This window comes from Bos indicus x Bos taurus, chromosome 12 (genome assembly GCF_003369695.1).
Source record: "Bos indicus x Bos taurus breed Angus x Brahman F1 hybrid chromosome 12, Bos_hybrid_MaternalHap_v2.0, whole genome shotgun sequence".
NCBI classification, from domain to species: Eukaryota; Metazoa; Chordata; class Mammalia; order Artiodactyla; family Bovidae; genus Bos; species Bos indicus x Bos taurus.
In genome coordinates this window covers 72,091,362-72,103,689 of record NC_040087.1, presented here as the reverse complement: position 1 = coordinate 72,103,689, position 12,328 = coordinate 72,091,362, and the positions used below count along the sequence as shown (strand labels likewise).

General features: G+C 41.0%; 1 protein-coding gene across 1 annotated transcript in view; it reads left to right on the top strand.

Annotated features, from left to right (window-relative positions):
- LOC113902492 (multidrug resistance-associated protein 4-like) overlaps positions 1–12,328 on the top strand; it is a 276,118-nt gene that overhangs the window by 17,251 nt on the left and 246,539 nt on the right. Inside the window, 2 exon segments of the mRNA XM_027557827.1 lie at positions 6,705–6,929; positions 11,968–12,057. Coding sequence (XP_027413628.1) covers positions 6,705–6,929; positions 11,968–12,057 — 315 coding nt within the window.

Genomic DNA, 12,328 nt, shown 5'->3' with positions numbered 1-12,328 from the left:
GATATTCCATGTTTCTGGGTAGGAAGAATCAATATTGTGAAAATGACTATACTACCAAATGCAATCTACAGATTCAATGTGATCCCTATCAAATTACCAATGACATTTTTCACAGAACTAGAACAGAAATTTTCACAATTAATATGGAAACACAAAAGACCCTGAATAGCCAAAGCAGTCTTGAGAAAGAAGAAATGGAGCTGGAGGAATCCACCTTCCTGACTTAATATTATCCTGGTTTTAGAATAGAGGACACTGAGTGCCAAGTACTTCCATAGTGTGCCATGGTCTCACAAAGGACAGAGGGACATTATGTCTCAGGTTCTCTGACTTACCATCCTGACCATCTCAATGATTTATAGCTTGCCCAGTGTCAGAAATGCTCATTAAAAAAATTATTTAAAAATGCTTTTTGACTATGTGGATTATGGGATCTTAGTTCTGCAACCAGGGATTTAACTTCGGCCATGGAATGAAAGCAAAGCATCTTAACCACTGGACCATCAGGGAATTCCCAGGAAGACACATCTTGAGAGCTTTGTCTACAGGTCTCAAGACACATGCATCCTGAACTTGGCCTGAAGTTAATAAATAGGATGCTAAGAACTTCCTAGAGCAGGAAGTCAGATTGGGGATTGTAATTGAGGGTAGATTCCAGGTGACCATGCACCCTGGGTGCCAGAAGTGACGAGGGTGTTGACACTAGCAGTAGCATCATGCTAAGTTCAGATGGACCCAGGAGCCCTTTAACAAACCACCTTTCCCGTCATTACCATCCCTAAGTGGCCTTTTATTTTATATGGCGGAGGATCTAAACTCAGCTCAGGATTCTCTAAAACATGAACACATTTATTTGTGACTTCCAGCCCTTTTTTAAATTCCTCTGGTGCACAGGATGACTCATGGGTTATCTGTGGTTCCCAGACAGTGCTCTGACCAACCACAACGCAGGTATTCCTGGCAGCACCAGTGGGAAGAGGCAGGGCCATGCCAGTCCAGGGTGAGGATTTTGGGGTTAGAATTTCAAGGTATGTGAACCTCTGTCCCATGAGAATTGAGTGACTGTAATGCTTGGGGAAACAAGTACCAGGCTGATATTGAACCTGGGGCATTTACAGGTCACCCCTAATTAGAACAGAACAGGCAGCGAGTTCTCAGCATGTCTGGCCCCTCCCCTTTGTACACCTCCAAGAGGAATGTGGGTGGGGAGGACAGGTCTCTGCCTGTCCAGGGCCCTCAGGGTGGGGAGGAGGAGCCTGAAGTCTCTGCCTGGACCAGAGACACAGAGAACACCTCCCTAGGTCATCGGGGCTTCTCTCTGAGAGGTGAGGTCTCCACCTGCTGGTGTGTAAGTGGGGTGACCCCAGAGAACCAGAGTGGGTTCACCTAGTCCCTTCCCCGGAGAGGGGGGGGGGAGTGACCAGGGTTTATGTCCTGTTGCCAGGAACATTAGAAAGGGCCTGGCCTTGTCAAGTCACTTGTTTGTCCAAGGCCACTTTTGCTGATGGTCTCTGGTCTAGGTGGAGGCTGTAGGAGGCACATGTTTGTGTAAATTTCACTTTGGAGCTCAGTTTATGGGCCGGAGGTAAACAAAATCCTGAGTCCCACAGTGGATTTTGTGCCTTGACTCAGGTCTGGTTCCCCAAGAGCTGTACTGGGCTTTTGCCTTTACTTCCCAACCCTTTCTTCCAAGTGTCCCTTGAGTTTGCTCAACACAGGAGGCTGAAAAGTGGTGAAGTGGCAAAGTGGAGGCTTTGGTGGCAAGGTTACTGTGGGCTGAGAGCAACCACCGAAGTCCACACAGCAAGGGAGAGGAGGAGGGGGCACTGAGCCAAGCAGAAGGGGACCTGCAGAGCAGACCTGCTGTGTGCACCCTGCTGGATATTGAGAGCATAGCATTAGGCATTAGTTGTTAGTGATACCCACAGTGATGACCGTGAGTCATAAATGATGGGAATGCTTTTTAATTCATTTTTTAAAAAGCATAAAAAAGGTTTTATTCCCATTAAAAATAAAAAATGAAGTATAATTGACTTATTATATTAGTTTTAGGTATATAGCATACTGATTCAATATTTGTATACATTATAAAATGATCACTGCAAGTCTAGTTGCCCTCTGTCACCATACAAAGTTATTCCAATATTATTGACTGTATTTCCTATGTTGTACATCACATCTCACTATTTATTTTTTTAACTAAAAGATTGTACCTTCTAATCTCCATCACCTATTTCACTCATTCTCCCCACTCCTCCCTTATTCTGTTTTCTTTTAGAAGTCAGGGAAGTAGGTGCCTCTTTTTTAAAGGTTCATAATGGTTAAAAATTAAAAAAAAAAAAATCTGCTTAGAAGTGAAACTTTTAATTGCTATCCAGAAATGTTGGCTTTTATAAATGACTTTTCTCAAGAGTTGCTCTGCATGGTGGCCTGTGAGCAGCACTGAGTTTTCCAAACCCTTTGTGAAACCAGCCTCTGCCATTAATAGAGCACGTCTCTTCCCAGGACTTCTGTATCATAAAAATGATCATAGCTTACACTTGTTTTTTAGTGTTGGTTTTAGAGTACTTAGAGCTGTTGTGGCCCTTAGTTGTCCCACAATTCCTCGAGGTAAACAAAGACCTGGAGGGCAGGTGGGCACATGATGGGCTTAGGGTCATGTGACTCGCAGGTGGCCGACCTGGTTTCTGAAGCCCAGTGTTTGGACTCCCAGGCCAGTGTTCTCTGCATTCTCTTCTCTCCTCCCACAGCCTCCATGAGACTCAGAGTCAAGAGATGTTTTTCTGACAACAGCTCTGTCACCTGCTTCCTACAGAGTTTTTTATTTTTTCCTGTAGGTGTTACAAATATTTCAAAACTACAAACATTGAATATGCTTGAAGGGTAGTAGAAAGTGTCACCTGAGAATGTGCATTTTTAACACAAAGATTATTTTTAGCTGATTTTTTTTTTTTTTTTTTGAGAAATAGACACAGGAGAAACTGTAAAGACAGAGCAGAAGTTACCCTTCTGTGAGGGACATTTACATTGATGAAGGAAATTTCCATTTGTAAAGGTGTCTTCCTCCCAGTACCAAAAAGAGAAGGATGTCTCTAAATCACAGAAGAATCTTGTCAATGGAGAATACTTAAACCTCTGTAAAAAACCCAGCCATTTTAATTTTAGCTGCTTTTCCTATTAACTTCTCATTGTGTCCCTACCAATCTTTCTTTAGCTGGAGATGGTATTTAAGGTGGTGGCTTGGGCCATCTCAGGGAGTTACTCAGTTTTGTCTTGAAGATGGTAGAATTGGGCCAGAAACACTTCAAGTAGTGTGGAAATGTAGCGGAGAAATTGTAAGTTCCCCTAAGAAGCAAGAGGTGAGCCGGAATGTCAAGTGCTTGCAGGAGATTAACTAACAAGGACTCCACCAAGAGATGTCTGCCTCAGAGACTCTCATAGAACTTTGAAATGATTGTTGTGGTATTATATTGGACTGCTTTAAATATCTTTTACAGTTTCACAGTTATGCAGAATTCTTGTGAAGCAAGAAGAACTATGTTCCCAGTTGTTTTGTGGGAAGGCTATTCACTGGGTTATAGGTTGGTGTCAAAGATAAAGGCTTTATGGGAACAATTTTTGATCTTGTTCTTGCTATCCAGAAGGTTTTCATTTGGTTAGTTTCAAGTTTGCTAATGAACATTTTCTCAATTGTTTTATTTCTTACTCGTTGAGGATTAGGATCAAGAACAGACAGAGGAGGGACTTCCCTAGTGGTCGGTGGTTAAGAATTTTCCTGCCAGTGCAGTGGACATGGGTTCCTGGTCCAGGAACTCAGATCCCACATGCCTTGGGGCCCATCAACTGCAACTACGGAGCCCACTTGGTGCACCTACCGAAGCCTGTGTGCTCTAGAGCCTCTGCTCTGCAAAAAGAGGAGCCAGCAAAACTAGAAGCACATCCACTACAACTAGAGAGTAGCCCTCACTCACAGCAACAAGAGAAGGCCCACACAGCAAGGAAGAGCCCATGTGTGTCAACAAAGACCCAGCAGAGTCAAAGATAAATAAACAAGTTTTAAAAAAGAGCAGACAGAGGAATGGAAGCTCTGAGCCAGGACTGGCATTTGTTGTTCAGTCGCTCAGTTGTGTCGGTGTCTGCTACCCCAGGGACTGCAGCATGCCAGGCTTCCCTGTCTTTCACCACTGGCCTTACTCTTTTTTAAAAAAATAAATCAATTTTGATTGCACTGGGTCTTCACTGCTGAGCAAGGACTTTTCTGTAGTTACAGTGTGCGGGCCTCTCACTGCAGTGGCTTCTCTTGTTGCGGAGCACAGGCTCTAGGTGTGATGGCTCCAGTAGTCAGCGTGCATGGGCTCAGTAGTTGTGGTGCACAGGCTTGGTTGCTCCACAGCATGTGGGATCTTCCCTGACCAGAGATGGAACCTGTGTCCCCTGCATTTGCAGGCAGATTCTTAATGACTGGACCACCAGGAAAGTCCATGGCATTACTCCTTAATGAGGCTATCTGCTCAACTTGCTTATTAAATACTATGTCTCAGCAGAAAAAATCCAATCAGATAGTAATGAGGTGCCTTTATTTTATACTAATTTTTGGTGAATTTGTTGCATCTATCAGTATTCTCTTTGGTGGGTGACATTACACTTACTGTAATTAGAACAGTATCAGGGTCAAAAGGAGAGCTGAGTAACAGGCAACAATGATTTCCTAAGCAAATCATAAGTTTTAGGACCGTTTGGGATGGCAGGTGTTAGTGCTGGGCTTCTGATGGAGAGCCCCAGGTTTGCAGGCTGCAGCACTGGACTGCCCTCGGCCTTACCTGGGCTGACATTCTTGTTTCTCTGTGTGAGCCTACATATTTCTATCTCAGTGCAGTCTATACAAAGTCTGTTTTACAGTGTACAGTCTGAGGGGCTCTTCCATAAGCTCTTAGAACCTCTAGGGGTGAATGATAGGGCTTGCTGGAAATGTAACAGTGAAACTTTGTGTTCTTGAGAACAGATCCTCTTACTCTGATCTGATCATCCTATGCATAATTCTTTAGCTTAACAGTGATTTCTTCTCTGTAATAGATGAAGCTTTCTATTACCTTGTGGAAGGTGAGGCAGTTGGTGTAGCCTATGAACCTGTGGGTGCAGAACAAGACAGGAGTGTTGGGGTTTAATGTTACATCCATTTGAGGAATGGGGACAACTTTCTCTATATATCCTCATCAGGCACTAGTTTGTTGAGCAGAAAATGCTTGTTAGTTTTGTTTGTGTTGGGGATTCAGCTTCTCTTCCTCTTGCATATCTTTTCCACAACTTCAGACAGACAGAAGAGTGCTATCAAGGAAAGCCTGGCAGTTGCTTATCCTGTCTATATTAATAAGGAAGGATTGCTTAAAAGGAAAAGCTTGCTCCAAAGTCAAGTTCCTGAAAGATTTCCAAAGTTTTGACATTTTGACTTTTGAGAAGTCTGTGGAGGAAATGATGCTAGGGTCATGGCGTTTACTTTTGATGACTTGGATTTGTGTTGAGTGTTTGGTTTTCTTTGATGGGAGAGAAGGGGACCTTCAAGGGGTGACTAGAGGGAAGAAGTAGGTTGTGGGGTGGAGTGGCCATTTGGCAGGGTGAGCAAGTGTTGCAGTTTTCTACCTTTAGTTTTGGGAAAGAAAATTGCTTTCCTTAAGGCTTACTCAAGGGAGAAGGCTCAGTGTCCTCCACCTCACTTGTTTAGGATTTTAACTTTTGCCTTAGGGAAGAGATGATTGGTAACATTTCTTCCAAACCAGCAATAAGTGGCTGATGGCAATAAGTGGCTGATGGCAAACCGTGGACAAAAATTGTTTTTTAGCTTGATTTCAAGGGACAGCCCAGCTTCCAGAGGGTAGGGACATATTGACACAGTGTCCCTCGGGGCTGAGACCCTGAGAACCTCCCAGCCTGGTTTCTCTGTGATGTTCCAACAGAGTCTGGGCTCTGTTTTCTTATTGTACTGATGTGTGAAGTTTGGGGTGGGTACAAGTGAATGCGTTTGTTTCAGTGTCTCAATTCATAAAGATTCTTAAGAAGGTGATAAGAGTGTGTCTCCCATACATGAACCATTTTGACTTTCTGTTAGGCTGAGATGTTGAAAGAACACGGGGACAGGGATAGACTGCCAGCAGAGCTTGTTCGTATGGAAGCAAATTTCTTACCCTTTTTCTGGTGCTAGTGATACAGAACCCGCCTGCCTATGCAGGAGTCATAAAGAGACACAATTTCGATCCCTGGGTGAGGAAGATTCCCTGAAGAAGGAAATGGCAACCCACTCCAGTATTCTTGCCTGGGAAATCCCATGGACAGAGGAGCCTGGTGGGCTACAGTCCACAGGGTCATAAAGAGTTGGACGTGTCTGAAGCAACTTAGCACCAGCACCCTAAGAATAACTTGGTATTTTGCCAAATGCATTCTAAAGCACTGGTTGTAGTATTTATTGAACTTATAGAGTGTAGTGAGTACGAAGTACTAAGGCTTCATTTTCTTTGAATGTAAAATTTTGGCTTAAGGTTAAAATTATTGTCTGCTTGTCTAACAGGAGATAGATATTTTCTTTTCAGGTGAATCATAAATGTAGTGTTTTGCCAAAAATGCCCTTTTAATATGCTAATGGTAAAAGTAAAACTTGTGTTAAGAAAACTGGTAGAGCTTGCATTTCTAATTAAGCCTTTTTTTCCTTTTAGGAAGGCACCAGAGTCGTTCAGCCCATATTCTTGGGGAAAATGATTAGTTATGTTGAAAACTATGATCCCACCGATTCTGCCGCTTTGCACGAAGCCTATGGCTACGCGGCAGGGCTGAGCGCCAGCGTGCTGGTGTGGGCCATTCTGCACCACTTATACTTCTATCACATTCAGCGTTTGGGGATGAGGCTGAGAGTAGCCCTGTGCCATATGATCTACTGCAAGGTGAGTGTCACTCGGTTTCACAGTGTATACCTCCCCTGAAGCATCAGGAACATTTAGGGAAAGTTCTCTGTAAACTAAACTTTTGTAACTGGGATCATTTGTACTTTACTGGAGAAGCTTGGTGTTTGCACCAAGTCAAGTTTTTTTTTGTTGCTTTTCCAATATACAATAAGTTTTCTACTGAGATTGGATCAGGGCTACCTTTTATGACTTTTAGCCACATAATATCCACTGTTGCATAATATCCACTAAATCTGTAATAAAATCTAATTAAAAATTAAAGTATTAAAGGTATCCCATTGATTTTCAATGTTTTTATGCCTAATTCTCATAGTGGTATTTCTGGAAATTTTGTTGTTGTTGTTCATTAAAAGCTTCAAAGCTGTATTTAAAAGTGAACTTCAGGATTGGATCCATAAAATTAAATCTTGGAGAACAGAATGGATTTGAAAAAGGGAATGATTATATTTTTCAATGGCCCATTTAATCACATTCAATACAATTGTGTTAACTAAAGAAAAATAGAGTTTCTGGTCTTATGTTTAGATCTTTAATCCATTTTGAGTTTATTTTTGTGTATGGTGTTAGAAAGTGCTCTAATTTCATTTTTTTACAAGTGGTTGACCAGTTTTCCCAGCACCACTTGTTAAAGAAATTGTCTTTAATCCATTGTATATTCTTGCCTCCTTTGTCAAAGATAAGGTGTCCATATGTGCGTGGATTTATCTCAGGGCTTTCTATTTTGTTCTATTGATCTATATTTCTGTCTTCGTGCCAGTACCATACTGTCTTGATGACTGTGGCTTTGTAGTAGAGCCTGAAGTCAGGCAGGTTGATTCCTCCAGTTCCATTCTTCTTTCTCAAGATAGCTTTGGCTATTTGAGGTTTTTTGTATTTCCATACAAATTGTGAAATTATTTGTTCTAGCTCTGTGAAGAATACTGTTAGTAGCTTGATAGGGATTGCATTGAATCTATAAATTGCTTTGGGTAGTATACTCATTTTCACTATATTGATGCTTCCAATCCATGAACATGGTATATTTCTCCATCTATTAGTGTCCTCTTTGATTTCTTTCACCAGTGTTTTATAGTTTTCTATATATAGGTCTTTTGGAGAAGGAAATGGCAACCCACTCCAGTGTTCTTGCCTGGAGAATCCCATGGACGGAGAAGCCTGCTAGGCTGCAGTCCATGGGGTCGCACAGAGTCGGACACAACTGAAGTGACTTGGCAGCATATATAGGTCTTTAGTTTCTTTAGGTAGATGTATTCCTATGTATTTTATTCTTTTCATTGCAATGGTGAATGGAATTGTTTCCTTAAATTCTCTTTCTATTTTCTCATTATTAATGTATAGGAATGCAAGGGATTTCTATCAGCAGATGAATGGATAAGAAAGCTGTGGTACATATACACAATGGAGTATTACTCAGCCATTAAAAAGAATACATTTGAATCAGTTCTAATGAGGTGGATGAAACTGGAGCCTATTATACAGAGTGAAGTAAGCCAGAAAGAAAAACACCAATACAGTATACTAATGCATATATATGGAATTTAGAAAGATGGTAACAATAACCCTGTATACGAGACAGCAAAAGATACACTGATGTATAGAACAGGATTTTGGATTCTGTGGGAGAGGGAGAGGGTGGGATGATTTGGGAGAATGACATTGAAATATGTATAATATCATATATGAAACGAGTCACCAGTCCAGGTTCGATGCAGGATACAGAATGCTTGGGGCTGGTGCACTGGGATGACCCAGAGGGATGGTATGGGGAGGGAGGAGGGAGGAGGGTTCAGGATGGGGAACACATGTATACCTGTGGCAGATTCATTTTGATATATGGCAAAAACCAATACAATATTGTAAAGTTAAATAAAATAAAAGGTATTAAAAAAAGAAAAATATAATTATAACTCAGGCTAAATACAAACTCGCTATATGCTATAGTTACAATTGTTTTATTGGCATTAAAGACAATAATTGGATATTTTGGATAAAACTTGAAAATATCCATTGTCTTTAGTAATTTGTGGGAGAATTTGTTGCTGTTCTTTCAAGTTATCTTCATAATACTATATTTCCTTTTTCTTTTTAGTATGCATTATAGAAATTTTAATAAGACCTGATTTGATGTGTTCAGTGATTTTTATATTGAGAAATGCCACACAACTACTTCATAGCTTACTCTGATCTTAGCTAGTATAAAAGGAATTAGGATTTCAGGTGTCTTTACAAAGAAATTGCCACAGATACACCATGTCAACTGCTGAAAGTCTCTGTGTAAAGTTGTTTCTCAGTATTGTTTTGCCCTGGGTTATTTGCTTTAAAAAATCCTTATTTAATTGTATTATACACTTGAATTTTTATGCGAGAGTAGATCTGAAGTGTTCTCAAGTGAAAGTGTGAAAGTGAAAATCGCTCAGTCGTGTCCGACTCTTTCCGACCCCATGGACTATGTAGTTCATGGAATTTTCCAGGCGAGAATACTAGAGTGGGTAGCCTTTCCTTTTCCAGGGGATCTTCCCAACCCAGGGATCGAACCCAGGTGTCCCGCATTGCAGGCATATTCTTTATCAGCTGAGCCAAAAGGGAAGACCTAAGTGTTCTCAGGAGGCACACAAAATGGTAACTACATAAAGTGTGAATATGTTAATTGGTTTTACTACAGAAATCATTCCCCAATGTATATTTTTAACAATAATCATGTTGTCCACCTTAATACATATAATTTTTATTAAAAGATAAAATCCTAATCAAAAGCTAAAACCAAAAAATTTAAATTGAAATTGTCACTTCTTTTACCTAGTTGCTACTTATGCTGCTTATCTAGAGCTTCTGTTTCTTGGGAATGTTTTTCTTGGCAAAATGTAAAGTGTCTTCTCCTCATCTTTCTTTGAGCATACTCTTGTTAATCTCAGCACTGTATGAACCCAGGGCCCCTGGCATCTTACTGTGTGTGTTTGGCACAAGAGCTGGTTTCCTCCTGGGTGACATGGAAATGGCAGTGGTGACTGTACACTCTAGCCAGGGTTCTTCATTGTCCCTCATCATATATTTGTTATTCTCTTGCACCTTTCACTGTTTAAGAGATGAGTACTCAGATTTCTCCACAAGTTAGCTAGATGTTTGTCTTTCTAGATTGTGCTTAGCTCCCATAAGTATGTGTGAAATTTTACCAGAACTGCACTGTGAAAACCTTGTTAGGTGTGAGGTCATGGTTCAGTCAAAGCTCACTCTTTGCTGCACAGGTGAGTCATTGTCCACCTGTTTTTCCTTCCTCTTCACACTAACACTTTGGAATGTCACCTTTGGGAAATTTTTGGGCTCTTTTTAGCTGAACTTTGGATGATCTTGTGGGATGTGTCATAAATAAAATGATTTGTCATTTCTGCAAATTTGGTAAAGTTACTTTTGGCTTTTGGTCATTGATTTAAAAATTATTATAAAATATGCACAATATAAAATTTACAATTTTAACTAAATTGGGGAACATTGTTTCCCAACTAGATTAGTGACATTAGTGACATGAAGAGCTGACTCATTGGAAGAGACCCTGATGTTGGGAAAGACTGAAGGCAAAAGAGACAGGGGTGGCAGATGATGAGATGTTTAGATACCTTCACTGACTCAATGGACATGAATTTGAGCAAACTTCAGGAGACAGTGAAGGACTGAGGAGACTGCTGTGCTGCAGTCCATGGCATTGCAAAGAGTTGGGCATGACTTGGTGACTGAACAACAACAATTTAGTGACATTAGGAATATTTACATTGTTGAGGAAACAACACTGCTCTTCATCTCCAGAATTTCATCTTCGCAAAGTGATCCTCTCCATCCAATAAACACTAATTCTCCAGCCGCCCCAGCCCACCCCTACCAGCCATCACCATTATACTTCAATCTTTGAATTTGACTTGGTGTCCCATGTAAGTGGAATCATAAAATATTTGTCATTCTGTGTCTCGTTTATGTCATATAGCATAATGTCTTAAGGGTTCATTGATGGTGGAGCAGGTGTCACATTTAATCCCATTTTACAACTGAATAATATTCCATTATAGGTATATACAGCATTCTCTGTATCCATTCATCTGTTAGTGAACATTTGGGTTGTTTCTACCTTTTGGCTATTGTGATCATTGCTGCTCTGAACACAAGTGTATCAATATCTGTTCAAGTTCATACACTCAGTTCTTTTGAGTATATTCCCAGAAGTGGAACTGCTGTATTATATGCTAATTTTGTGTTTATTTTTTTGAGGAACAGCCATACTCTCTTCTATGGCAGCTACGTTGTTTTACATCCCCACTTTATCACTGATTTTTCTGTTTAACCTGAGGACTAAATGAAACAGTTTTATGAGCCATGAGACTCTGTTTGGATCTGACTGGTGGTCTTTGAAGCAGCTCATGGTGTCTGTTCAGGTTCCTCAGATCTCTAGGGCATTTTTCTTAACAAATAAAGGAATTGTGCAGCAGAGGCTGTGTTTTTTGTAAAGTCAGCAGACTGGCATTAAGAACAGAGGTTCCTCACAGGAACAGTGTTTTGAACATTATACTCACTCATTTCAGAATGAATAAACTAAGCCCAAAGTGTTTAAATGAGGTCTCGCTCAGAATTAATAATCAATTCCAGATTTATAGTCTGTCCAAGTCCTCTAATTTCTTTCTTTAAGGTAGCCTTTCCACTTTCATGTAGTTTGGCTTAAATTTATTTTGGTTTGTTCTTAAGTCTAAATCAACATCCCTTTTTCCTTCAGGCAGGTTCAAGTTCATTGAGAAGCAGGATGGGGGATTTTGCTTCTACCTCCTGCTCCTCCCTTTGTTGTTCTTATGGGCAGGGCTGCCGCCACATTGAGGAGATGAAGGATGAATGTAGGTCCCTAGAGCCCTGCTGTTCAGGGTCACTCTCTTTATCCTAGCACTGCTCAAGACCCCACAAAAACACACTCCATTTTGCTATGTTGTAAGATTGACTTGGTATCACCTTAGCAATCCAATTCTCTGTATCTTTCTCTCACTAGGTACTTCGTCTGAGTAGCTCGGCCATGGGGAAGACCACCACAGGCCAGATAGTCAACCTGCTGTCCAACGATGTAAATAGGTTTGATCAGGTAAGCTGCTCCTGAGGGATTCTCTTCCATTTCCCATCCTTCTTACTGAATGTAGCTTATTGGGATGCCAGGTGCCAGGGTTTGGTGTCAGCCAGGGTTCTGTTGAGGACCTAAGACAAGGGTTCTTTTGATCCAACTCTCATTTCTTCTGTGTGCAACTCAGATGTAACAATGTGTGTTGTCCTGTGGATGAGAATTTTGTCTTTCTAATAATAGACAGGCATCAGGATTCTTTCCCAGCTTGGTTAGTGTCCCTAGGGGTCCCCCTGGT